Source organism: Balaenoptera physalus (genome assembly GCF_965194825.1).
Source record: "Balaenoptera physalus genome assembly, chromosome: 15".
Classification (NCBI taxonomy): domain Eukaryota; kingdom Metazoa; phylum Chordata; class Mammalia; order Artiodactyla; family Balaenopteridae; genus Balaenoptera; species Balaenoptera physalus.
The window spans coordinates 91,707,697-91,735,608 of record NC_138894.1 but is presented as its reverse complement, the minus strand read 5'-3'; the positions used below and the strand labels follow the sequence as shown (position 1 = coordinate 91,735,608).

Below are 27,912 nucleotides of genomic sequence, written 5' to 3'. Positions count from 1 at the left end.
CAACTTGAATTCCATCTGCAACCTCAGATGGCATAATATCCCTGCCTCCAGGGATTAGGAGAGGACATCTTTGTCGGGGAGGGGACAGTATTCTGCTGAACCCAGTTCCCCTCTGAATTGTGAGTTTTGAGGTTGAATCAGTTTTGATTTTTCTTTCAGCCAAAACTGAAAGAGTATCTAATATGCAGACTCTGTTCTCTCTTTAAATCTTGCTCTTTATAAATAGTTTTATGTCTGTTGGTCTTTGCCCCCCAGTTCGATGACAAGCCCTGAGGTCCGTGACCCGTTCTGAAAGGCGTTGTGGTTTAGGATACAGAGCACATGGGTGTTACGATCCAGGAGCCCTGGGGTCAAAGCTGGTGGTGCCGCTCAGAAAGTCTGTGACACTGGGGAAGTTGTTTATCTTTCTGAGCCTCAGTTTCCTCATATGTAAAAGGAGAATGTTAATATCTCATAGGCTTGTTAGTGACGAGTAACTGAGATAACATGAAAAAGTGACAGATGTGGTTCTGGGCACACGAACAGCGTGACAGCTGCAAATGTACCTCCTGTGTGTCCCTGCAGTGGTCAGCACAGAGGCCGGCAGACACACAGTACGTGTCAGTAATATTCATTTGTATGTTACTACGTTTCTGCTGTAAGTTCTTACACTCTCGTCTTAGTGTAGGAGAGAGATCGACTTAAAATTTTAGGGGTGAACAGGATTTATACAGTTATAAATGTATGTAGAAGGGGCGGGGGAGTGGTTGCGATGACTTGGAGCAGCCAACCATGTTATTTACAGCCTGCGAGCTAAGAATGGTTTCTAGCATCTTAGCACATATATACCCAGTAACCTCAGTATTGCCTCTTGGCGCCTACAAAAGCCTTTAATATCTCTCTCTTGCTTTTAGGAAAAGTTTGCCAACCCCCGTTTTAGAGTTGCGGTTCTGAAACTTGAGAGCGCCCCAGAGTCCCTTGGAGATCTTGTTAAAACACAGATCGCTGGTCTCTACCCTCAGAGTTTCCGGCTCCGTAGGTCCAGGATGGAGCCTGAGTATTTGCTAGTTGAATAAGTTCCCAGGCGATGCTGAAGCTGCTGGTCTTGAAAATACCGCCTTAGACACCCCTGCCATGCCCCCCCCCGACTTTAAACATTGGACTGAGCCAAAAGGTTATCAGTATGTTCCCAGTATAGGCAAAACAATACTTTTCTTACACAATAGCAAGTATACTATGTTTGCTCCCAGTTTTCAAAAGGATAACAACACAGCTAGATGTATTTTCTAGAACGTCTTGTGTACAGGTTTGCAAAAGCAGTTATGATGATGATTTGTTGAGAAACTGTTTCTACAGTATTTTTTCCCACTTACAATAGACTGTTATCTGACCTCTTTAAAAACAACAACAACAACAAAAAACCCAGTTCATATTTATTCTAATACTGTTCTTAGTCTAAACTTTCCCAATCTCTGTCTCAGCTCCTAGGTGGTTTTTTTTCCCCCCAGGAAGTTGATGCTAACATTTTTCAGCTATTTGACATATCAGTGGGTGGAAAAATTCATCTTTATCAAGAAGGAAGCAACAAAAGACTTTGATTTTCACTTCTCTAGAATTACTGTATCTTAAAGACTTGGTGGAGCTATTCTTACCGAGAGTGGGATATCCCTTCTTTACCCTTTTTTAGAGAAATTGGCACATCCTAGAAATGAAAAATACAAAGAAAGAAATGCTAATTTTCCCTCAAACCCTTACCATCTTCTACCTACAAAAGAAAATGAGAATTTTTGTGTGTTTCTCCCTGTTGTTTGCAATGCTAATTAGAATGTGGCTATTAAATTAACACAGAATTGTTTCTATTACCATATCATAATTAGGATAGAGCAGTTCAGAAGAAATATATGTAATTGTTTAGGGAGTGAAATTTCATTGTGCGTTAAGAAGGTACTATATCTGGGGCTTCCCTGGTGGCGCAGTGGTTGAGAGTCTGCCTGCCAATGCAGGGGACACGGGTTCGAGCCCTGGTCTGGGAAGATCCCACGTGCCGCGGAGCAGCTGGGCCCGTGAGCCACAATTACTGAGCCTGCGCGTCTGGAGCCTGTGCTCCGCAACAAGAGAGGCCGCGATAATGAGAGGCCCGCGCACCGCGATGAAGAGTGGCCCCCGCTCGCCACAACTAGAGAAAGCCCTCGCACAGAAACGAAGACCCAACACAGACAAGAATAAATAAATAAATTAATTAATTAAAAAAAAAAAAAAGAAGGTACTATATCTGGCATGATTTCCCACCTGTTACATAAGAAAATAACTAAATTATAATCCTCAGTGTTTGTCAAGAATAAAGTGAAACTGGTATTGGCCGTGCACATCAAGAAAGATAAAATCTTTATTGGGGATGCTCATTGCGTTGTTGCATTGCTTATCAGAGTGACAAACTGAAAGCCTCCTATAACTAAATTAGAATATAGCCACTTGATGGAATTATGGTTATGTAGCAACATGAAGAGAAATGCTTATGATGAAGTCTTCAGACAATAAAACTGAGGATACAAAGGATGTGTATACCATATCTGTGATTAAAAAAAAGAATAGATTGTAACAAATGATGATAAAGCAAGTACATCTGTATTGATGTACTTTCATAAATTTAAGAGTGGAAACATAATAATAAAAATCTGACACTCATATGAAGTGTTGATTATAGGCCAAGCACTGTGCTAATAAATAAATACATAAGTTTAATCCTCACACCAACTGTGAGTTAGGTACTATCAATAACTCCATTTACAGACGAGGTCGGTGAGGCACAGAGGAGTAATTGACCCAGGGCTGTCTAGCTGGCAGTTAGAGGAGCTGAGACTCAAAACCAGATTTGCTTCCCAGTCTCTGCTTGTGACCACAGCACCACACTGCCTGGATGTGAGCGGGGGTGCGCAGGGGAGAAACACCGAGCAGTAACGCCATAGGAGCGTCTTGGATGTCATATGGCTGATGAAAAAGCTCCGGGTGGTTTTGCTCGGTCACAAGTTCAGTGAGAGCCAGTACATGACAGGTGTGCCAAAGGTGAGCACAGGTGACCTTAGGGAAGTATGTAGTGCTGCTAAAAAAGGTAGTTAGTTGTCCCACTATTGTGATGTAAGAGCAGCATTTTAGGAGGAAGCTCATGTTAGAGCTGGAAACCTTGTGGTAGGAGGGGTGTTGGAAGGATCTAGGACGTCTTTGCTTGGGGAGGGTGGGAGAAGGCGCATCTGAAGGCTTTTCTCTGGAATGAGGAAGTGAGACGTGTTATCTGTTCCTCTCTCCTGGGTAGTTTCATGAGAGTGGGTTTTGACTCAGATCTGAGGGAGAAGTTAGCTGGGGGAGCAGCCCCAGCGGTGAGCTGGTCGTCGGAAGGGTTCCGGCAGAGGGCTGGTTGGTGGCCCTCTGTCTCTAGGGAAGTTGCAGGGGGAGGTGGGGACGTGGACTCGGAGACCTTGAGATGTCTTCCAGTGATGAGACTCTGAGATTCTAGTTGTCTCTTCTCTGATGGCTAAGGATAGTGATTGGAATTTAGAAGGCTAATTTGTGGAATCCCGGCAGCTGTGATCAACATATTAATCGTGGAAGGATAGCTCATCCGAAGGAACACTGAGATTTGTGACTTAATGTCCCAAGTATTAACTTGAATCATACGTGGTTCGTACATAATCAAATATGATACTTAATTAAATGTGATTAACACGGTCATCGTATTTTTTGGTAGGGGATTTATGCTCATCTAGGCTAGGGCTTTTTACCTGGTGTGTTGGGTCTATGGACAGGCCTAAAGGGTCCTTGTATCCCAGAAACTGTATAAAAAATTATGTAAGGATACCTTTTCCTGAAAAGATAATCCACAGCCTTCTTCTCATTTTTATTGTTGTCTGCGATAATGAGAAGATTAAAGAACCACTGATGTAGCCAAACCCCCATGGTTTGTGGATGGGGATACCATCACAGAGTTGGCTATCTGCCTTACTTACTGTAAAACACTGACTACGTTATTCAGCAAATATGTTTGAACGTGTTTCCTCATCTGTAAAATCCTGCGGAGCTGTGGGGAAGATGAAGGAGACTCTGTAAACGGGTGAGGTCTCCCCTCCATGAATGGCTGTCGTTACATGGGCTTGGAGACCACTGATTTTCCAGGGGCTCCTTGTCCCTGAGGCCACAGGAGTCACCTCTCTCCTGGTCTGCTGTGCTTTCCGTGGAGGTGGGCTGGGGGCGCCTGCTGTAAGTGATGGGAATTATATCCCTCAGGTCCAGTGAGGTAAAAACAGAGGGGAAAAGGCTGGGCACTACTTGCAGCGGCCACACGCACGTCCTGTGACGTAGCTCATCAGATGGCTTTGCCGACAAAGGGCGTCAGTGTGATCGATGTAAAGTTTCCAGTCGCTGGTGGTCCACCTCCAGCAGATGTCGACTCACCTCCCTGTCGTGCCTGCCCGGCCTCTGGGGATTCCTGGCTCACGGGCGGCCCTGCCAGTTCATTAGCAGGAGCCCTTGTCTCCTCTGACTTGAAGGAGCTCCTCGAGTAAGGCGAGTTGGGTGAGGCAAGCAGCTGGCAGCCCAGTTTTAATCTCATCCTCTGTTGGATTCTGAAGGAAAATTGCTGTAAGCTTCTCCTCTGAGAAGCCTTTCCTGTCAGCAGGCCCCAGAAAATGTCCTCTTTTCCACCTCCTGTAATGTGTACCACGTGGATTGTTATTGCATGTTTATCTTCATCTTGCTAAATTGTGTGTTGGCTGGTACCAAGCCTGGTTCACCTCTGTCCCCTCCAGTTTCACTTTTCTTAAATGCAAGTCTTATCCTGTCAGTTTGCAACCTTTTGGGGGCGCCTGGGATGAAGTCCTTCCCCTGGCCCCCTCCTGCCTCTCCAGCCACGTCATCTGTGGACTCTCCCCGTGCTCTGGCCGTACCAGGCACCCCAAATTCCTCCAGGGTCATCCTCGTTACAACCTGTCTTTGCGCCAAATTGATTGGTGTGTGCGCCTCTGTCATTGGAAGCTGTTCCTTGGATGCAGGGGCTCCACGTCCTGAATCTTTGCATTCGTTAGTGCTTGCGGCACGATGGGCTTTCACCACGATTGGATTCTATCCCGGCATCCAGGGAAGTTCTCGACTGATGGGGTATTCAGGAAATACAGGATGGATCAGTAACGTTGAACGTTGATAGGTTTCTGTCCTCTGAGCCTACAACATAGCGAAAGAGGGACAGAAAGCACCAGCGTAGACAGTACATCATCCAGTAGGTCAGTCTTGATTCCTGACCACCCCCCGTCCCCCCAGGTGTGCTGCTGCAGGAGTTTTATCGAGAGGTAACTGGGGTTGTGTTCAGTTATTCACACAGACTCCAAGTGTCATTTTGTTGTCTTTCATATAGGACAGGATCAAAGGATATCAGGTGATCACAGACAACAGTTTACACATTTTAATAGTCAGCCCACACCTTGACCTTCTTAACTCCTTTGCTGGCTGCCTGTGCCAGACATCACCAGTCCAGGTACATCCTGTGTTAACAGCCATGAGGTCTCCGTAAGGTCGGAGGGGACGCCCCAGGAGAGTCTGGATGGAAATGAGTTTTGCATGAAGTTTTGAAAGTCGCGGGGGGACTTCCCTGGTGGCGCAGTGGTTAAGAATCCACCTGCCAATGCAGGGAACACGGGTTCGAGCCCTGGTCTGGGAAGATCCCACATGCCACGGAGCAACTAAGCCCGTGCGCCGCAACTACTGAGCCTGAGCTCTAGAGCCCGCGAGCCACAACTACTGAGCCCACGAGCCACAACTACTGAAGCCCACGCACCTAGAGCCCGTGCTCCGCAACAAGAGAAGTCACCACAATGAGAAGCCCACACACCGCAACAAAGAGTAGCCCCCGCTCGCCGTAATCAGAGAAAGCCCGTGCACAGCAACGAAGACCCAATGCAGCCAAAAATAAATAATTTATTTAAAAAAAAAATAAAAAGAAAGTAGGGGGAGCGCAGAGTGTTGGAGAGAGTGGTGGAATGGCGATGGTGAAGCCCCAGGGGCAAGGCCATCTTTCCACGTGCCCGGCTTGAGCGGGGCCCTGAGGGCTTGTGAAATAGGACGGGCGTTCTCATCAGACCCTTGGTGGTGGGCGCTCGTGTCTTACCAGAGACGATGCAGGTGCTCAGGTTAGGTTGCAAAGGCTGTCTCTATCATGTCAACTTGTGCAGGAGAAACTGGTGGAGAAAGACAGATTCGGATATCCTCAGTAGGCATGGAGAACCAAGGTAACTGAGCCCTTGAGGCTGACATTTCAGGTTTCTCTCTTTTGTTTATTCCTTGTGTTGTTGTTTTCTGATTATAACGATAATATGAGCATAGTTTAGAACATTTAAAAAATTCAGAAAAGCGTTAGAACGAAGTCACAGCCCGGCCAGATGCCACCTTCTGTGAGATGGGAGGGGCCGAGCTGCATTCTTGGTCTGAGGCCCCCTGGGCTGTGACCCTGGCCATTCGGAGCTTCCGCCTGGCCTAGGTATCTCCGCCACCACAGTCTGTCCCCTCGTCTGCGAAATGCCCCTCCAGGAGGGTACAATGGTGCACGGAGAGCACCTGGCCTGCACCAGCCGCCGGGTGCCGAGCGCCTGCTCTTTTATCACCACCTTAGCATTTTGATGTCCTTTCCTTTCGGCCTTTCTCTACATTTTACCTTCTACAAAATTGAGATGAAATATATAGTTCTGTGCCCTGCCTTTTTTTTCACTTGGCATTCTATCCTGACCATATTCCTACATCATGATTTTAAAAGCTTACATCATATTCCATTTTGTAGAGAGGCTGTTATTTAACCATTTCCATTTTGTTGGAGCTTAATACATTTTCAGTTTATCAGTTGTTCTGTACATACATCTCTGAGCACTTGATTATTTAGGAATAGGTTTCTAAAAGTGGAAGGGGATGGCAAAAAATGTTTTTAAAACTTTTTATGCAGGTTACCAAATTGTGAATGGAAAGATTTTTATCTGGGATGAGTCTAGAAATAAAGTTCTAAAAATGGTTTTCTCCCATGAGGTGTTCACAGGGTAGAGATCCTGTTAAGAAGTGGGGATTATCTTTGACTCCAGGAAATTGCTTTCCCAGGAGCTGTTTGCCGAGAGTTAGATCTGAAACCAGGTGATGTTCGGGGCTGACAGCTTGAGGGGAAGTGGCCTGGCCTCTTTGGCATTGAGTCGTGCAGATTATCCTGACATTACAGTTGTGGCTCACGTTTGAATATTGATCCTCATCTAGGGAGGGTCTTTGTAAAGCTCTACTGCAGAGAACATATGTCTCTCCTAAACTGCGCCCTTGGCGGAGCTGTCTGTGTGGTTGGTTGGCGTGTGCAGTGTCTGCGGATGAGTTTGCCTCAGCCTGACCCCTGCGTGACCAGGAGTGGGGGGTTGGAGGGTCCTGGTCAAGGCGAGCACCGTCAGTCTGCGCCCCCCCGCCCCACCGACACGTACCCCCATTTGTCTCTGGTTAGGGCACTTGGACTTCGGGTTCCCAGTGCGTGTGCTTGGCTGGAGGATTGTAGCACATTTGTGTCAGCCTAGAGCCGAGAATAGTGACTATGTGACGACTAAATGAAGAAACGCTTCCTTGCCTGCGCAGACTGGGAGCCTGGAAAGCTGAGTTCTAGTTCTCGAACTGCTGCAGACTAGCTGTGTGAACTTGAGCAAGTCAGCGCCCTCTCTGAGCTTTGGCGTCCTTGTCTGTAAAGAGGGGTCTCTGGACCGGGTTTCTTTTCAGGATCCTTCGGACTGTAAAGACCCAGGAGTGGCCCCGGGTGGGTAGGACAGTGAGACTGGTGCTGCCCTGGGATGGCTTTGCGTCAGGAGCTGGGTGCAGGCGGGGGCTCGAAGACTGTGAAAGTGTTCTCAGCCTCTGGACACACAGGACTCCTTGCTGTTCCCCTGGGGTTGGTAGCTTCCTGTTCCTGCTCGTCTCTGTCTGGAAATTCCCAGCTGACCTTGGGGCCCCAGCTCAAACGTCCCCTTCTTGGTGTCTCTGAATCCTCGGCCCCAGCATGTCACAGGCCATCATGCATGGGTTGGTGCATCTGTCCTGAGACATTGGTCGCACCTGTCTTGTGTGCACCCAGGGCACCGTCACAGCCCGCTGCAGGGCTGGCAGTGAGGAGCAGACATTCAGGTAGACTTGAAGGTGGTGAGGTGAGTTGGCTGTGGGACCCTTCTTGTCCTCCGGCAGCACTGGGTAGGTGGCTGGCTCCCCCGCCGTGCTGTGGCCCATTGAGTAGGAGTAAAAAGGCTGCCTTTTTCCCGTTTGGATCCAACAATTTTGCTTGAACTATATGCACTGGGCCTTCTTCTTGGTATCAGTTTTTTAAAATGACATAATCAAGTAAACTAGAAGGCACACAACAAGGCCCAACCCTTACCTCTAAATGCAGTGTGTGCACATGCTCGCTGGCTCCATAGCACATTTTTCTGTTAGTCTTTCATTTCATCCCTTTGAACGGATTGGTGGAAGGTCTGGCCTTTGTGTAGTGAGGTGTGGGAAATGGGAGGGCTGTGGGATTAGAACTGGGAAGAAACGGGGTCTTGTCTGCTGTGGTCTCAGCAACTCAGGTTCTCATTTTCCCAAGTCCCCCCCACATCAAAGATTCTTGGGTCTGGTTCATTAATAAGAACCAGAGTTAAAGATACAGTTGAATAAGGGGGAGGTGGGAGAGAGAGCTCTTTTTAGAAGAACAGCTTTGACAGTTCTGTAAATAAGAGATGATAGAGCCAGTTTGGGTTCTTTCCAGAAAGTTTATTCCCTAGCCATTTATTTTAGGTTCCTATTTTACATTTAGTTTTGGCTAAAGGAAAATAAAGACACTCAAGGACTTTCTAGTAGGGACATCTCAGACTTTGGGTGACATGGACCAGTAGGCCAGTCGGATAATATGTAGTTACGGGGTGTTTCCTGTCCTGACAGTGGGCGCCAGGCAAGCTGTTACAGGGAGACACGGAGAGACTCGGGGCTGTGGTCATTATCAAGAAGCTTCAAAGTTGTTCGCAAGAAGAGAAATTTGTCTTAGAAACCCCAACTAGGTCAGCGTAAAGAGATTCCCACTGACCTAAGCTGGGACAGTTTGAGCATCAGAAAATAGTGATCACAGTGGATCAAGATGCTTTAAATATAAATACATGAGATGATGGTGACATTGATGATCCAGAACATTCACTGATCACCACTGGGGTTGCCGGGATCAGCACATTATTGTGAAGATTTAAAAGGGAAAGAATTTTTATAAAAAGACGTGACCGATAACCAGGTGGTCAGTTGAAAGGCCCAGAAGAAGGGATGAAAGGAAGTGCATCTGTCCTTCCTGGTGCCAGAACCGGAAGCCTCGCTGGCTGTTTCTCCTCTGTGCCGGTTTGGTGGACTGCCCGTGGAGAGAAGGCAGGTTCCTCTCTGCAAGGTTGTCACAGGCTGGGGGCAGCCTGCGTGAACACAGGATGGATTTGACCCTTCCCCACCTTCCTCCAGCTGTGTGATCTTGGGCAAATCATTAAACCCCTCTGAACCCCACTTTACTCAACAGGTAGTAAGGATGGCGCTTCTGACACCTCACAGTCTCACGAAGTGTAATTGGACGGAAGGCTTGCGGGCCACCTCCTAGCCTTTACTGGCGCTGGTTCTCTCCCTCTGCCCTCTGGGTGCTCACCTAGAGCAGCTGTCGGGGTCCAGGGTCACCCTGAAGGCAGTGCATGGCTCCCGAGGTGACTTTAGCCTCCGCGTTCCTGTCTCTCTCTCCCAGGGCAGTGACAGCAGCACCAGATGTCTGCCTGTGGCTGCCACGCCCTTCCAAAACCACACTGGAATTGCCCACATCTTGACCACCAATTTTGAAATAGTTATAAAATAGCGTGTGGCTTGAAAGGAGCTGCCCTTCACTGTCGACCACATGTTCTAGAATTATAAGTCGAGCAAAATAGGTGGAACTGATCCGCCTCTGAAATGGAATTTTAAAAAATCTAAAACTTGGGTACTTTTGGTTTTGGCAAGGTAAGCTATTTTTAGAAGGAAACACACATCAGTGTAGTAGAGTGGGGGACAAATGGGCTTCGGGATCAGACAGACTTGGGTTTGCACCACAGCTCTGCCGCTTTCTGGCCCTGTTTCCTAGGGCAGGTTATTTGATCTCCTTGAGTCCCAGGCTCCTTTCAGCATTGTGAGAAATAATGCATGTCATATATAAGTTGTGAAGTCTAGAAAAAAACATATGGAAACCATTTGCGCTCAGTATAGATGACATCTGTGCTGCTGTTAAGTATTGTCAGTTCTGGTGGGCATGTATGTGTTGGGTGTGGTTGAACTGCATATCCTCACCCACATTCTTTGATTCTTACCTTAACCTTGTGAGTATCTCCCAGCGGGATCTTTGTCCTTCACGTGGCTGAGACAGCGCCAGAGAGAGTAAATGCGTAGGTTACCGGGTCGTCCACGTTTACTGGGAGGCATAGGCTTGAAGCCCAGACCTTCTGAGGGCTCTTCCTGCTCTGCCACCCCTTCGTCACGCCCTGTGTGTGTGTGTGTGTGTGCGCGCGCGCGCGCGCATGTGTGTGTGTTTCTGCCTCAAGTCGTTTGCTGAGTATAGTTTCAGAAATACATTTAATGTATCGAGAACTCTCAGGCTCTTTTCTGGGATGTAAAAGATGATGATAATAATAGAAAGGAGGAAAAGGGCCTAAACAGTGAAATTAACGTTCTCGTGTGTTTGTTAGATCCACACGGGCATCCCCTAAGGCACCCAAATGCCCCCGGAAGTCGAGGGCAAAGTGCTTGCCTGGTAGGGTCGGTGGACACACCGTCCACGGATCCTGGGATCCGGCTCAGCCCCAGGGCCGCCTTCCGCAAGCACATGTCCCCTGTGTGCTCCGGTTGTCAGGCCCAGGCACCGGCACTGCCGACAGTGGTTTTGTTGCCCTGAGGAGTTGTTTGGGGCACTGCCAGGGGCTTTTCAGGATCTGTTCTTTGGCGAAGAAGCTGCAGCACTAAGGCTTTCTGTGGCCTCCTGGCAGCCCTGGGCCGTCCTCCTTGTGGGAGCAGAATTCTGAAGACGTGGGCAGCCTGAGAGGGGTGTGTGACCCTGCCCAGTGGAGTCCCCTTGCAAGGTGACATGCACGCCCGCACGCCCGCACTATGTGCCTGTACAGTCGCCGTGTTACATTTCTGATCGGAGCGATGAGGGAGCAGAAATCAAGTGTCCATGCCAGGAAGTTGTTTTATTACAGACTGGCTGGATTCATTTAAAAATGCTTGACCCAGAAGTGAGGGAATCATGTCCAGCCACATTGGCTTACCAGAATTACCTGTGTCGCCTTCCCACCCCAGCTTCTGACTCAGAGACGGGACTCCAGCTTCTACAGTTTGACAGAGATCCGTGTATGATTTCAATGTCCAACAGGTCCTGGGAACCACAGAGCCGGAGACCCAGAATCCGAGTTTTTCGCTCTTTAAGGTGCTGCTGTGAAGCCTAATGATGGTAAAATACCTTCAGATGGATGACCAGGTTTTGCTTTTTCTGATCAAACGACATGCGTCTTGTCTTATATTTCAAGCACAAAGATGAGTAAAACTTAGTCCCTACCCTGGAAGCACTTCCAGTGTGTTGGGAACCACGTTTACCAGTTGGACATTTGGAATGTAACACTCTGAGCGCAAGTCCAGGAAGGAGCCAGGGACGTGGGGCAGAGGCACGGAAAGGCCCCCAGGCAGAGGACGTGTCACGAGCAGAGGCGCCCTGGCCTGTGGCCTGTGCTCCGAGGACCGTGGCTTTTCCGGTGTTGAAAGGAGAAGCTAGGGCATGCGGCTGGGTGAGCGTCACGCCGGCTGCTGGGTTCCAGGAGAGGGCTGGGTCTGTTCTGTGTCTCCCGCCAGCGTGTGGGCTACGGAGGAGTCCTAGGAGATGGGGAAGCATGGGGGTCCCCGGGGGTCTCATCCCATGAGCTGGGGGCTGTGGCACTCGTGCGAGGCTCTCTCCCTCCTGGTCCTCATGCTTGTTCTTTGGGATCTGTCGCTGGCACCACGGGTGGTTGTCAGGACAGCAGAGTTATTTCTGTTTGCGGTGTGTCTTGGCTTTTCTCAGATTTTTCAGGCTGTAAATGTGTTCGATTTTATCCACAAGTAAGAACCTGGTGGGGGGCAGGGCTAGAGCGGTTGGGGCCTTCACAGCACCTCTCCCGTTGCTGTTGCAGCGCACGTGGAAAACGAGGAGCAGTACACCCAGGCTCTGGAGAAGTTCGGGGGCAACTGCGTGTGCAGAGATGACCCGGACTTAGGAAGCGCCTTCCTGAAGTTCTCAGTGTTTACGAAGGAGTTGACGGCGCTTTTCAAAAACCTGGTAAGTGTCATGATCGCGCGCAGCGAACGGGCAGCATGGGAGGGGCCCGAAGTTGCTCGAGTTGGGAAGGTAGCTCCCTAGACAGTAATTAAGGTTTGTTTGGTACACAAGAAATACGTTTCATAGCTCCTGTGGTACCTAAAAGAACTGTCTTTCCTATACACACGAGGTCACTTTGGAATAAATTTTAGAATTGTGATTTTTACTCTCACAAGACTTTCAAATTTCACTCGGCATTTTAAAGCTGCTCAGCTGAGGCACAAAATGGATAAATGCATTCGTCTTCTTAAGGGCCTCTGACTTCGATTTTCAGTAGTTCCTAAACTGTGTAGAATAGTCTGTTTCTGGTAATTATAGTAGGTATTTAAACTTAACAATATTTCATAAATATGTTTCAGACCCGTCTTACACAGCAAGGTAACCTATAATCAGAGCACAGAAATTACCGTGAATATTTAAAGGCCTTTTATGCTCTCACATGCAGAGCCTAAGAAAAGTCTCACCTTTTAAGTGAGTGGAGATACGGACTGAGTACTTCTTGCCTGCGGTAGGTGCTTGGTAACGGGGGTGAATGGACTCTTCCTTGCGCTTGGCAGCCCTGTGCCGTCCTCACTGTGGGAGCAGAATTCTGAAGAATTGAGCAGAGAGGGGGTTTGGGACCCTGCCGAGCGGTTTCTTCCACAAGGGGAATGTACGTCGGGATGGTCCCGGCATCTCTTTCCTGTTTTTCTCCCCCAGCTTCTCCCAAAGGTCATGGACAAGCAGACCAGGTCAAGAACTCAATAATGCTTTCTGTGTAGGTCGCAAACAACAGTGTCTTTTTCATTTCTCCTGTCAGCAAGCTCATAACAAGTGAAAAAATAGCTCATCATTCTTGAAGCGGTGATGACGGCGGGTCTGTCGGTCTGCTCTTAGAAGGGCAGAAGCAAGGGAACACAAGGCATGAGTTAATAAGGAGGAGGGGAGAGAACCGGATCGTGAAGGCTCTCGGTCCCTCTCCCTGTCTTCACTTGTAAAGTGTTTTCCTTTGGAAGTGGTAAATATAAAAAGCCGTTGCTGTGCTTAAGTTTTTTACCCGGGTTAATTTGGAGTCTCTCGGGGCCTTTGTCAAGTTTGTCGCCCCTTTATCACTGCCCCAAACAGGCTGACAGCATGCAGAGCACACAGTGGAGCCCAGCCCCTTTCCAGCCCCACTGCCCGGACACTGGCACATGGCTTGTGAGGGCCTCACCGCTGAGTCACAGTGGAGCTTTTTATTGTAAACTGGGGACGCTGCGTGGTCCTGGGGAAGATCTATAGATGCTGACGTGTCGGGGGTCGTCTAGTGTAAAATCAGCCTGCCGCCTCATCTCCCAGACCCTCGGGGGGGTAAGCCCCTTCCTCGCCCCCCGAGCTGCCAGCCAGCTGCTTCGTGCCTCTCTCTTAAATATGAATGAATGGCCTCCAGAAAGAAAGAGACCAAAATAAACAGAAGAAAGAACCTGGGGGAAAACAGAGACAATGCAAAGAGCAGAAGAAAACTTTAAAGAAACTACATTTAATTCCTCAGAGAAATCAGAAGAGAGAATGGGATGAAGCTTGTCGTTAAAAAAGGGGAGAGACAATCAGTATAAGAAAATATAAAATTGGAAATCCTATGAGAAGGGTTAGAGTAAAAGAAATCTCTCAGAAAATAGATCAAAAGGACCAAAAAAGACAAAAGAGTGGGAAATAGATGAAAGACATGTCAGGGATTAATTCTCAAGGTCCAGTATCCAACTGACAGGCGTTTTCAGAAAGAGAGAATAGGAAACAGAGGAGGATGCCGTGAATGCAACAGGACAAAAGATGGTTCCTGAGACTGAAGGATTTTCGTCTCCAGATGGGAGGGCCCAGGACAGTAAGGGAAAAAGACCTGCCCCAAGGCACCCCCCTGTGAAATTGCAAAAGATCTTAACCGCTTTCAGAAAGCACACAGAGGATTAAGCATCACAATGCCATCGGTGTCTCAGCAGTGACCCTGGAAACTTGAAGGCCCGGAGCATTGCCACTAAAATCCTGAGGAACATAATTCGAACCTGGAATGAGACCCACCACCTGAGCATGAAATTAGAATTAGAGATGTTTCAGATGCCCAAGGCTCGAGAAGGTTTGCCCCCAAGCGGCATTTCTCTGAAACTCCTAAAGGTTGTGCTTTAGCAGCATGAAGAGGGAAGCAAGAAAGAGGAAGACGTGTGAGTCAGGGAACAGGACCCAGCCAGAAGGAAAGCCGTGAAGGGCCCCAAGGGGACGGCAGAGGGAAGCCCTAGCGCGGCGACTGAGCAGGCGGCCTGGAGACAGAGGCAAGGGGGGCCAGGGTCGCCCCTCCCCAGCCAGCTAGCTCTTGTATCTTCCTTCATTCGGCTGATCTCCACTCAGGTTTTCTCAGCTGTAAGATGGAGATGATAACGCCGTGCCTGGCTTTGTAAGAAGTACAGCCAGTTGCTTTCACACACCTTAGCTTATTTAACCCTTGCAACGATCCCATGAGGTGAATCAGCGTTGTCCCCACTTTGTAGATTAGGTAACTGAGGCCCCGGTGGTTTAAAGGGCTAATCTCTCTCGGGACAGGTCTGAGTCCTTGGCAGCTTTTGGACGTGCGCCCCCAGGTGTGGAAGGGCCCCGCCTGCGTCGCCCCACGTGGTGGAATCCTACTCGAAGTAGCTCGTCCTCAGTCTTAACCTGAGCAGCTGCACAGTTAGACAGAAGCAGCCCCTTCATTTCTTGATTTTCCGCAAAACTAAAAGCAGAGCAGGGCCTGGACATTGTGATGGGTGCATTGCCACACTGGCCGCTACCCCATGGCTCTGCCCCTGTGGGCACATCAGAAATCCCCTCCGGGCCTCGCTGTCCTCCCCCTTCCTGCAGCGAGTGGCTTACCCGCGGCCGTCACTCCCTGGGCGCCCGCGGCACCGTCAGCTCCGCGCGCTAGCTCTTCCTCGTTCGCTGAGTCCTACTGCCCGCTGCACGAGATCCCTCACGTTACCTCCGTCCTAGACGGGGCCCGTGCGAGGGACAGGTGAGGGGCCACATCTGGGTCTGAAAACTCCAATCCCATGCTCTTCCCACTGTGGTATTTAAAGGATTTAAGGCCCCTTGTCAACTCCTTGGGGGGAAAAGGGGGCAGAACGGAAGGGAAGGCAGTGCAGGGTAAAGTGTAGCATAAAGAGAGATGCCCAGCGGGCCGAACTGCTGCAGCCACGAGCAGGCAGACACCTCAGTTTCCTCACCTTAAAACAGTGTGAGAAAACCATTCCCGCCTCACCGGCCAGCATCAGGATGACAGGGATACGCGGGAGGGTTGTTTGTCAATTAGAAACCGCCCCACAGGTGACATTTCAGTGTCGTTATGATCGGGTAACTTATTAAAGCCCGGAAGACAGTAGCTCTAAGTCCACGTGCATGACTGTAGTTTCTGCTTTTACTTTATGGAGTTAGGGTTTTTGATCCTGTTTCCCAGCAAATACCTTATTTGTGCCCAAATTCATGTTCACCAGGCCGGGTTTTCCAGGCCAGGGCTGGTGTTGAAGGTCTGCAGCCGTAAGGACGCCAAGTGGCTGCTTCTAAGAAGCTGTCGCTGAGAGTGAGCTGATTATAGGAGAATTCTCCTTTTTTGGTATTTTGTATACCATTCTTACTCCTATTTTTGGTCACATCTGTCCTATCTCTTATTTTTAAAGCCTTGCTTTTGCTTTTCCTCAGGCGTTCAAAAAACATTTCAGTTCTGCATGGCCAAGACTCTCAATCCTACCTCTTGTCTAGAAAGAATAATAATTACTACCTACCTGCTCTTCAGCATGAAAGAATGTTTATAAAGCAGTTGGAACGTCTCCAAAGAAAGGCCAGCTTAATATAAAGTGAGATTTTGTTACTAAAGGGTGAGATTCTCACCTTCAGAGAGTCTGTGAATTCCTCTGCAGTAATGCAGGATAAAGGGAAAAACAAGGCAGCTCTAGAAATGTAACATGTGTGAAACTAGGCTGGTTATAAAGTCAGGCCAGTCTCCTCGGTTCTTTTCCTCTTACCAGATGGATGTGAGAATCCTGGAAAGATTTTCCAGGGCCACTTCTGTGTTAAGAAGTGGCCTTTTAATGAACGGCTGCATGAAAGCACATTCCTGAAAGGTCATTTACAGGTATGTCATCTCCGTCTCTGGTTTCAGAGAATCGCTTGTGAGATATGTACTCTTGGTCCATAGAACCTGCTCCAGGTGAGGGCAGGGGCCGGCGGAGGCTCAGCCCAGGACGGAGTTCCAGGGCGAGAGCCGAGAGTGGCCCTGGGGTTGAGGAATTTCACTTCACTCACCCGGAAAGAAGAACCTGAAAGTCCACTGACCAACGTGCACAGAAGTCATGTTTTTTTCGTTTGTTTGCTTTTCCTTTACACAAGTGATTGGAGTTAGAAGACATTATAGCCAAAGAGTGAAGGGCTAGTCAGGTTGTTGAGGAGAGAGTGGCTTTGTCCCTGTGATGTGGGCAGGGCCCGGCGGGGAGGCCTGCCCACCTGCTGGTTGGCAATATGGCAGCGCTCTCTTCCCAGCACCGTCGGTCGACAGGAGCTGATTCCCCACGTTAATAAAGCTCATTGCGTTGCTTAGCATAGAGCTCTCTCTAGCAGAGGTCCTCACCCTCAGTGCTCCTGTAAACTTTCTTCTCTTTTCACTTCTTCTGTTGAAAATGTCCTGTATTTTAAAGCGTATTACATTCTTTCTTTTAAAGCATTTTTAAATTGAAGTAGAGTTAACTTACAATGCTGTGTTAGCTTCAGTTATAGCAAAGTGATTCGGTTATACATATATCTATTCTTTTTCAGATTCTTTTCCATGAGTAGAGTTCCCTGTGCTGTACAGTAGGTCCTTGTTTATCTTATGTATAGCAATGTGTATCTGTTAACCCCCAACTCCTAATCTATTCCCCGACCCCTACCCCCTGTCGCTCTCCCCTCTGTAAGTTTGTTTTCTATGTCTGTGAGTCTGTTTCTGTTTTAAAATGTCTTACATTCTTTCTTATTCAACATGGGCACTGATCATATTTTATCTTCTGGGGAGGAAGGCTTACCGTTGTTTGGGGCATAAATTAAGGGACAGCGCTGAAATCTAGAGAAACTCTTGGTGCCTGGTACCTGCGGTGTGGGAGTACCTGCCCCTAGATTGGTACCAGACCGTCGGCTTTCCCATTTTCTTTTTTTTTTTTTTTTTTAATTTAACGTCTTTATTGGAGTATAATTGCTTTACAATGGTGTGTTAGTTTCTGCTTTATAACAAAGTGAATCAGTTAATCAGTTATACATATACATATGTTCCCATATCTCCTCCCTCTTGCATCTCCCCCCATTTTCAACATTTGCTTTTTAATATTCTGACACCCTTCTCCCTGCTAATTGCTGGCTTCTACCGCTCTTGGTGCCTTGTTCCACAGTGCTGTGAGCTGGAGAACGCAATGACCAGCTTGTTAGGCTTGTACGCAGAGCCGGAGTCTGTAAGCTTTGAGTGGAGGTGCGCTTGAGGGCTGGGCCTTCTCTAGGGGAACAGAGTTCCTGGATGGACCTACTGACAGTTACTTTGGACACCTAGAAATCTCTGCCACCAGTTGTTTAATCTGGCCTAATGCATGGCTGGAAATGCTCTGAGACTCACAAGGCTTCAACACTGCAAGCTGCTTCCTACACTCAGAGATCCTTGACCAAAATGAAAGCATGTCCTTAGTTTGACCAAAATGACAAAAGCAATAAGGCTACTGTCAGAGCCCTGTGTTTGGTTGTAGCACAGCCACGACTGTGTAAATTGTACTTTGATACTATTTTTTTTTGGAAAGGCAGTGCCACCTCATTGTAACCGCTGCGGTACACTGACTCCTTGAGGTCAGAGAAAGTGGGAAAAGCCATGGGGGAGAGGACAGGGTGGGAGCAAGGCCTTGGGCCCAGGAGGAGAGCTCAGCTGAGAAGAGTGACTGATCGCCTGCTGGGGTGGCCCGGCTCTCTGGGCAGTAGGGCAGCAAGCGCTCGTTGCTCCCATCTGGGCCACTTTTATTAGGATGCTGTGTGTGCTGGGAAGGCCCCGGGACAAACGCCGCGGAGCCCCGAGGGTGCGGCCCCGGAAGGTGGGGCGGCGACTCTTGCGGCCTTGGGTGCTTGGGTCCTGGGTAGGGGTGGGTTGGGGGCCTGTGGGCCACCACGGGGTCCGTCTGCATCTAAGCCCCTGGCAAAGTTTGCGAACACATTCCTTGCACTTGCCTTTAACAGCTTGTCAAGTGCGTGGAGGACGTGCTGTTATAGGATAATCATTTGCAAGCATTAGTGAATTCAGACCAGGGTTTGTGTTTGTTTTCTTCTGTCACCATGTATTCTCTCACTTGCTGGCTATTAAAAGAACAACCGCCACGATGTAGGGCACCCCAGACTTTAAAACCTTTTGCCAAAGCCGAGGGGTGCCGTGCGGACAGGCTGCAGTAGGGTGTGAGTGAGGCGGAGGGTCGGCCGCACCCGGAAGGCGGAGGGGCGGGAGGAGGGTGACTGATGAGCGCCGTTGGCCTCGGTGCCGGGGGCGCCACAGTCACTCTGCCGCGCAGGCAGGGGACAGTGCAGTAGCAGAAGGAGAGACGGCGGGAGCTCGCTGCTCCAGGCGGAGGCCGCTGATGGGAGGAGAAGGTGAGCAAGGGAAGGCTTCTGTGATGGGAGAGACTGGCGCCTACTTCTAGGCCCCGGGGGAAGGGGCTGGGGGCTGGAGGAGGTTGATGGCCCCGAAGAGGCTGTGAGCTGGGGGGCTCCTGGGTCTCCTCCTGTTGGTCATTGGCTCAGCCAGGACTCAGGCCCCTGCCTCCCTGGGACCTGGAGATAAATGCCAGGTCCAGCCTCTCTGGGTGCATTTCCCTTTGGGAATTTCCACTGTTTGTTAGTCATTCCTTAAAATCTAAAACTTGACAAACTACATCAATACCTGTATATTCCCGATTCTGGTTTACAGAGCAGTTGGACGCAGTTTGTTTCATTTGCGTCCCTAGGGTCCTAGTCTTGCCTTGCCCTCAGGTGGAGTCATCTGGGGCCTCGTAGAAATGCAGGCTCCCGGGCCCTTGTCCCCTAGGCCTGCTGAACTTGAATCTCCGTTTCCCCAGGGCACGAGTCAGCCCATTAAAGTCTGAGAAGCGTTGCCCTAGAGCAGGGGTCCTTACGGTGCCGTCTGTGGGCCAGGAGCCCCAGCAGAACCTGCAGCCTGTTAAAAGGCCGCACCCACACCTACTTAATGGTGGTTCTCCAGCTGCGCTCAGCAGCAGCGCTGGGAGGGTTGCTAGAACCCTCCCTGTTGGGAGCCGTTTCCCGGAGTTCCTGATCCATTCGCATTTCTAATCTGTTCCCTGGTGACACTGACCTCGTTGGTCAGGAACCAGCAACCGCTTCCGACTCCTCCCCTGGGGAGACTGAGGCCAGGGCGCCAGGGCCTAGCTGAGGCCGCAAGTATCCAACCTCGAATTCTCGGAGGTAATAGATTCGAAAAGCTGCTTTCGTTTTCGGTGGGTGGCTTAACTAAGCATTTTAACATCATGTGGGTTTTAGAAGAAGCTGTGGATTGACGAATCCTGGGCCCTTCTGTGCTGGCCCCCGGAAAACGAGGGTTTTCCAGACTGTTGCAAGTAGGCTGCGGTGTGTGGTTTCACCATCCGTTCTCCAGTGGAAGAGGGTCACTATTTTCTCTCCACTTAGAACCTGAAAGATCAAAGCTGTGTGACTGCCAGAGACGCAGCATTAAAGGCAGAAACCAGGTCAGCTGTTTCCCCTCTTTCTTGTGGTGTGAAAGTTGCCAGTGTTTTTGGCAGCTGCCTGGTTTTGATCTTTCATTTTGTGTTAAACACTCAAGATCTGCGTGGGCTCCCCCGTCTCCTTTTTTGATTAAACAAACCATCAGAGTGGTCCTGCTGCCGAAGAACCAGGCCTGGGAGCATGTGTTCATGAGGGCCCCGTGTGAGAACGAGCAAGACCGTGTGTGTGTGTGTGTGTATGTGTATGTGTATGTGTGCATGCCCGTAGGCCTTGGGCGGCATTGTCGCCGGCCCCGGGGAGAGCTCACTAAAAATGAAAGTGACCTAGATGGTTTTCCTTTGTAAAGTGTTTCCCTGTACGTCCTGATGTAGCTGGCACCCCCGGTCTCACAGCCTGTTCCGCTCTGGCCGTGGGTCAGGTGAGAGTAGCACTGACCGCTCTGAAGTCCGGTTACCTATGGCAGTGAAATGATGGGAAGGGCTCTGGCCTCATTCTCAGCTCAGCTGCTGCTTAGTTGTGGGATCTGGGGGCAAAGTGGGTGGCTTAACTCTCCCTCTGTTTCCATTTCTGTAAAATGGGGGTAACGCCGACTTCTCAGAGCACTTGTAAGCCTTACATGCGATTAAGTGGCCCTGTGCCATTTAGTGATTTCTTCAGGCCACTTTACCTAGGACCTTCTGCTTCTCCAAAAGATTTTCTGTCTGGATGTTCATTCTTTCAGATGAGCAGCCTTCAGAAAGAACACGGAAAACTGTGCTTTGACCCTGCCCGGCGCCTGTCTCGGGGCCTTTGTGTTAGGAGTTCCCTCTGCCGGGGATGCTCTTCCACCAGCTTTCGCGGGGCTAGCTGCCTTGCTTCCTTCGTACTCGTCTCCACGTCACCTTCTGAAGAGGCCTTCCTGGTCACCATCGGAGAGTCCCATCCCACGAGTAATCAGAGCAGCCTGATGTGTAAGATTTGTAGTAGCCCCCAAACTGGAAAGAGCTCAAAAACTTGTCAGCAGTTGTCTGGATAAGCCAGGTGATGGACAACTGTTCAGCAAGAAACGGGAATGAGCTGTTGATGCAACAGCACGGATAGATCTCAAAGCGAGTGTGAAAGAAGCCGACAGAGAGCAGTGCGTGCTGTAGGATTCCATGTATAGAAAGTCCTAGAAAATGCAGATTATTCTGTGGTGACTGACGCAGATCAGCGGTTGCCTGGGGACCGGAGACTGGGGAGTGAGCAGCTGGGAGGTGGGAATTGCAAAAGGGCGCAAAGGAGCTTCTGGGGGTGATGGGTGCGTTAGCTGTCTGGATTTGGGCGATGGTTTTGTGGGTGTATGTATGTGCTGTGACTTACCAAATTGTGCACTTTAAATATGGGCAGGTTACTGTACATCAGTTACACCTCAGAGACGCTTAAAATTTTTTTTAGGCTACTCGTCTGAAGCATTGCCGTCCACCAGAACTTTTTGCTTTGATGGAAATGGTCTGCATCTGCTGTATCCAGTATGAGAAGCCGCTCACCACACATGGCTCTTGAGCACTTGAAATATGCTAGCGCAACTGAGGAATTCAGTTTCTAACTTGATTTCTTTGTAATCCATTTACATTTGAATGGGCGCATGTAGCTAGTGTCTGTCATACTGGACTGCACAGGTGTAATAAAGCCTTACCCTCTACTATAACACCCCCGGCAATGCCACCCACACGCACAATCCTGGGTCTCAGGCTCCAGCTCCTGGAGAAGACTTGAAGCTTCCGCAGGTGCTGGCTGTTTCCCAGGTACATATCCTTGGCTAATGCCGAAGCCTCTGCTAAGAATGCCCTTAATTGAAGCAATGAGGTCTGAGGTCTTTTTGCAAGTCTCCGCCCTCTGGCACGGAGGTGCTGCCAGGGCCTATGCCCACATGAACAGGTGTTTGCCCTTCTTTGAGGTCTTGATTTTAGCTCTTTAACTCTGTGATTGAGCAGCATTTGCCCAAATTAAAAAGAAAAAAACCCTGCAGATCCCAGCGTTCTGTCTCTGGTTTCTCATAAATTAGGCATATTAAAATAAACTTAATGACACAGGTGCATTTCAGGTAAGGCTCTTTGGCCATGTTTTATATATGGTCTTTTAGGAAAAGCTGATTATCCCCGAAGAGGGTTGGACACTATTAAGGGTTTTTGAGGAGAGCCCTGGGAAGACCTGGTCTTTTCTAGACTCATGAGCCTGGAGCTAGGAAGATTCTGCCCAGCAACTTTTCTGTTTTGAGTCTATCTTCTCTTTGCTGCTCCTTAAAAGTAGAGCACTATGATACAAAAATCCTGTCTAGGTTCAGGCTTCTCGACAGATCCCCAGCCAAGGAGAAGGCAGCGCCGGGGTTCCCAGGGGTCAGGCTGGAACCAGGGGCGGAGCTTTGGCTGCATCAGCAGCTGCTGGTAACCGGTGACAGAGCTGAAGGAGCAGCCGAGACACTGACCCTGTGGGCAGGGGAAGTGTTACGGGGAAGCGGGGAAAAGATCTTTAGAGAGTATGGAGGTGGCAAAGCTCGCGAGTCAAGGAGTTCTAAGACCCCCTCTCCCCACCTAAATAATATAATAATAATTAGGAAGACCCATGTGGAAAGACGGCTATTTTCTGGCTATATTCCCCCACCCCTGCCCCATCTCCTGGTCTATCTTTGTTTGCTTATCAGCTATGACATAACGCAGGCTGCTCGCCATCTCTGATAGCCCTGTCTGCCTGTCTCCCCACGACTGAATCATTCTACGTCTCCTTCTGAGATTACACCCATTTGACTACTGTCAACTCCCCTTGTCAGACATATGCAGGTGAACCCCGGAAAAGGGAAGACAGAGCAGGGAGGACTGCGACTTTGTAAAGGTCGTCTGTGTGCTGTTGGCATTAGATCCATACTTACTGGCAGCAACGGAGAGTAATAACTTGTATTCAGGTCATGCTTGGGGTTTCAGAAAGCCATTTTACTTCATATACTTGTTAAAAGCAAGTCAGAGGATAAGAGAAAGCCCAGTGCTTGCTTGGTGCTAAGGGAAATATTCTAGTTGGGTGACCCAGGGGTAATTTAATTCTTCCCAGCCATCATAACAGTTTTATTGCTCGTAAATCGAGGCTGGAGTTGCTGAGCACGACGCGTGTGCAGTGATCTCCTGGCTGTGGTTTTCATCTCTCATGGCCAGAATGGAGATGGTTCGTTCAGCTGTGGGCCTGAGGCTGCTGGGCGGCCCCAGTACAGGCAGGCAGAGGGAGACCCAGAGCCCCTCCTTCCTGCTGCAGGGCGCTCTTGCTGAGACAGGACATCTGGGCACCAGCCCATGGTTCAGGGCCCAGGCAGAGACGGGGGCCAGTCATTTCCTGGACGCTCACCCTGAGTCAGAATGCTTGTGTGCTGCGCGGGTTCTGTACAAGAGCAGGTAAATGCAGAGGGCAGGCAGAGGCTGGTGCCAGGAGTGGAGGAGCTTTGTTAGGAAGCCCACTGATGGGGATTCTGTGTATGTCTGTAATAATTTCTTTAAAAAAAAAAAAAGCTTTATGAGGTATGTTTTATATATCATAAAACTCACCCATTTCAATTGTACAAGTCATTGATTTCTCGTAGCTTTACCAAGAGATGCAGCCATCACCTTAAATCAGTTTGGGGACATTTTCTTCCCCCCAGTAAGGTCCCTCCTGTCCCCTCACAGTTAGTCCGCATTCCCACCCCCAGCCCCAGGCAACCGCCGATCTACTTTCTGTCTCTTTTGCAGTAATTTAGCTAATTAGCTTCTGATTACGGGAGTAGCAGTTTCTTATTTTAGATCATTTGAGTAACCCGGGAAAGAGAAATGGATGGAATGGAGGCCAGAATCCCCTTGGTGGGATTCTCTTCCAGCTGCTCTTTTTCGCTCTTATCTTCTGCTGCCCCCGCCGCTCCCCTGGCTGTGTGCTCCCACTTCTCCACTGTTCCTGTGCCTGGACTCCCTCCACCCCATCTTGCAAGACGTAATTCTCCCTGTCGTTGAAGGTCTGTCTCACATAACCCCAATCAGCAAAGATTTCCCTGGTGCCCAGACTGGAAGTAATTTTCCCTTCTCAGAAACTCCGTGGTGTTTTATTTCTGGCTCGTAGAGTTTCCACATGGCACTTTACTTACTTAAATGTGTGCTTTATCTGCCTTATTAAACGGTGAGTTCGTGAGGACTGAGGTTCTGTCTAATGCGTCTTTGTCTCCTAAGCCCTCTTCCACCCAGTTTCATCTCCTGTCGCTCCCTGCGGGCCCCGTGTGCCTCCTTTGTGGCAGTCATCACAGTTTTGATGGTTGTTTAATGTCATGCTCACCCTGTCTCCGGTGTCCAGAATGAAAGCAAGCTGGCCCAGTGTTTGGATGGCCTTAGATTTTCACTCTTCTGGATGCCAAAGCTTAGTTTACCTCCTCTTACCTAATACCTGTCGTCACTACCTGAGTTCTTATTTGAATTAAGTAACAAAAAGTCTTTTTTTTTTTTTGGCCTTGCCACATGGCTTGTGAGATTTTAGCTCTCCGACCAGGGATTGAACCCAGCCCCTCGGCAGTGAGAACGCGGAGTCTTAACCACCGGACCGCTAGGGAAGTCCCGATAACAAGTAGTCTTAAAATAGATGTGTAAACCAAATTCTGGGTGATGTTCTTCTCCCCTGCTATAGAGGATTTTGTTTTTCTCGCTCATTCATGCATACACTCACACGTAATACACCTCTCATAAGAACATACTAGAGTTCTTCCTAGGAATACAGTTTGTAATCTGCAAGCACCTTGTTCTTTTTTCCTCCAACCTACCGTGTATCTGGGTTGCTCTGGTGCCTTTGGCCCAGCCTCCCACCCTGAGCAGCTCTGACCACCACCCCTGCCCCCTTGGGCTGTCCCTGCTGTCTTGCACGTGACTTGTCCAGGATGGCGCTGCCTTGGCTCCTCTCTGGGCAGCGTTGAGGACTGAACGGACCTGTGCTCTGACTCCAGCCACGGCTCTGCGATCGAGTGGATGAAAGGGCAGAGTCTCGCGGCTCAGGAACTGACCAGTCACCTTCTTCCCAAGCCCGAGTCAGCCCGCGTCAGCCCGCCTGACTGCTTAAAGCTGTACTCGTTGTTTCTTTCCCCCAGGAGCCGCTGGTATCTGTACAGAGTGAAACATGCTGCATGTGGTGTGTCTTAGACTTTCTGTTTAATTCTTGTTGTGTATATATTTATTCTTCCTCTGAGGTGACAAGTATCATGTTTTGTTTACATTTGTAGCCAGCTTACTGCTGTCTATAAAATAGGTACTCAGTAAATACCTGATGAATGAATTCATGAATTCACACATTAGTTATATGATGTTTAAAGCTATTAATGTAGCTCTAGATTCTGTCTCTTATGTATTAGATGCTCCGAAAAATACTTAGGTAACTTGATTCACTCAGCCATTGCCACACTCTGTGTTGAGTACTGTAGAGAATAGAAAAACCTGAAGCCGCCCCCTAGGATTCGTGGCGTGAGCTTGATGAGACAAATGTAGGGTAGAACCTGTCAAGTCCTTTAAGAAATTTTTTTAAAAAGAAAATATCGGAGGATTTGGGGAGGGAGGGGTCACTTCCTGCTGAGAGGTTGGGATGTTGTTGGAAAAGGTAGCATCCGAGTAAATCCTGGTGGATGGGAAGGCTTTGAACAGCGGATACCGAGATGAAACATGGCAGGTGAGGTTGGACTGTGAGGGTCCAGATGCGGGAGTAGGTTTGGTCTTTATCAGGGACCCAACGCCAGAGAAATCCAACAACTGCCTAGGAGGGGTTGGGACGGGCAGAGACTGGGATCCCAGACGGTGGCCAGGAGCAGGGGAAGCGGTGCCTCAGTCCAGACGAGGGGCAGTGAGGCCACTGAGGGGCAGGCCGGTGGGAAGGCCAGAGGGAGCTGTGGGCGAGCAGCGGGTCAGAAGGGCTGGAGCCCAGGAGGAGGAGAGTGCCGCGAGCAGGGGGTGAGGGGCGGCGGCGGCCGGACAAGGGGCCCGAGGCGGCGGGGGTGGGAACGAGGGGCGCGTGTGGGGACGGAGCCCCCCACGGCTCAGCGGAAGCCCAGGTGTGCTCGCGCCAGGGGTGAGTCACCTGCACGGCCTTGTCTCCATCCCTTCCCGTCACCCACGGGACCTCGCCTTAAACTCAGCTTTTCAGTATTTACAGCTTAACTCTCGAGGCTAATCCTAGCACGTCATAGCTGATGACACTGCCTCTGCCGGGTGCATGACGCATGTTGAGCTGTGTCAGCGCCAGACAGAAGTTACCCCAGAAGGCGTTTCTGAAATGACGGTCATTAACTGACCATTTATTTGGCAGGAAAGGTGGTTGGTGCAGGCGTTATTACACACCTTACCAGTATTTTTCAAGTAAATTTCTTTCTCCGTTTTGAGATTTCATATGCTGAACAGTGCATGGAAATCAGATCCCATATCGCCCTAAAAATTGTGCCTGTGGTGGGTCTTCCCAGTCAAGGTAATTCTACTAAAAATAAAGCTCTCCTTTGCTCGGTTGTAAGAAGGGATGCAAAGGGTTCCACAGTCCTGACTCCTGCCTCTGTCCTTTTGTGGTCCCGTAATCTCGGTGCGTGTCACCAAGGTGACACATGCACACAGCCCCAGAAGGCTGCGTGCCACTTGTGCTGACTTAGGGGGAGAGAGCCTGGGGAGGTGAGAAAGTAGAGGCTCAGCTTATTTTCTCACTGGGGAGGGACTCCTGTCGGCTTCAGAGCCGGGGGGAGTCTGTGCGTCCAGGTTCTTGCTGACTGAAGCTTTGTGTCTTTAAGTTGCCCACAGCTGAACGGCCGGCGGGGACGGGCTTGCATAGCGTGAGCATGCCCGAGTGTGTCAGGAGGGTCTGGTTCTCCGCATTTAATCTGTGGTGACAACTTGCTAAGCCACCATCTTTTGCCTTCTTGCTTCAGGGAGAATAGGGGACCTTAAGACCACTTGTCCCTCCTTTCCCCTTTCTCATTTATCTGCTTTCCTCTCTCTCTCTCTGTCTCTCTCTCTCTCTCTCTCTCGGTTCTTTTCTAGTTCTCTCTCAACACCCACTTATACACGTTCTCAGGAGACAGAAGCCCCCTTCGTTCTGTTTTTCCTTTTAGTCTCCCCTGTTGGGGGCTGTGCTAGGGAGATTGGGGGCTCTGGGCCCCCAGAACTGGCCAAAGCCCAGTCCCGGGGCATCGGATGGAGCCATGAGTGAGAATAGGAAGTGTTTGGGCTTCTGTTCCTGTGTCTTTAAAGTGATTCTGTCATTGATTTTTTTTTTTCTTCGTTGTAATGATTATCTTTCCACAGACTTCATAGCCCAATAATAGAAGGTTATTATTGTTGTGAAATATAGACAGATGTAGACTTTTCGTTAGTTATATATTCATTTGTAAGGTAAAATCATTACTTAGAATGTAAGAATGAATAAGGCTGTCATACTTGTGCTGGTCAGGTTTTAAGGGAAGTTTAATTATCACCGCGTGTTCTCTAACCTCCTTGCTGTCCTTACTTTAGATTAAAAAGGAAATGGAATAAGGATATCTTTTTCTGTTTTTGTTTTTTAGATTCAGAATATGAACAACATAATCTCCTTCCCTCTGGACAGTTTGCTGAAGGGGGACCTAAAAGGAGTGAAAGGGGTATGACATGAAGAGTCCTGTCACAGGGGGCGGTTTTCATAGGACGTGGAATCACGTCACGCTGGCCAGTCGGGGCAGCCGCGGCCTCGAGCCTTCTTCCTGGGACGGCGGGGTGGCTCCGGGCTGCCTCGGGCTCCCTTGACTGGCCGTCGTGGCACCACCTTTCGGC

General features: G+C 49.4%; 1 protein-coding gene across 7 annotated transcripts in view; it reads left to right on the top strand.

The window, feature by feature from the left end:
* The window catches only part of ASAP2 (ArfGAP with SH3 domain, ankyrin repeat and PH domain 2), a 159,538-nt gene that overhangs the window by 59,598 nt on the left and 72,028 nt on the right, over positions 1-27,912 (top strand). For 6 of the 7 annotated variants that reach the window (XM_082425824.1, XM_082425823.1, XM_082425821.1 and 3 more), the window contains exons 3-4: positions 12,210-12,355; positions 27,669-27,743. In XM_082425824.1, the coding sequence (XP_082281950.1) occupies positions 12,210-12,355; positions 27,669-27,743 (221 nt within the window). Of the gene's footprint in view, positions 1-12,209; positions 12,356-27,668; positions 27,744-27,912 lie in introns of those variants that run through there. The other variant, XM_082425827.1, reaches the window with a different exon arrangement.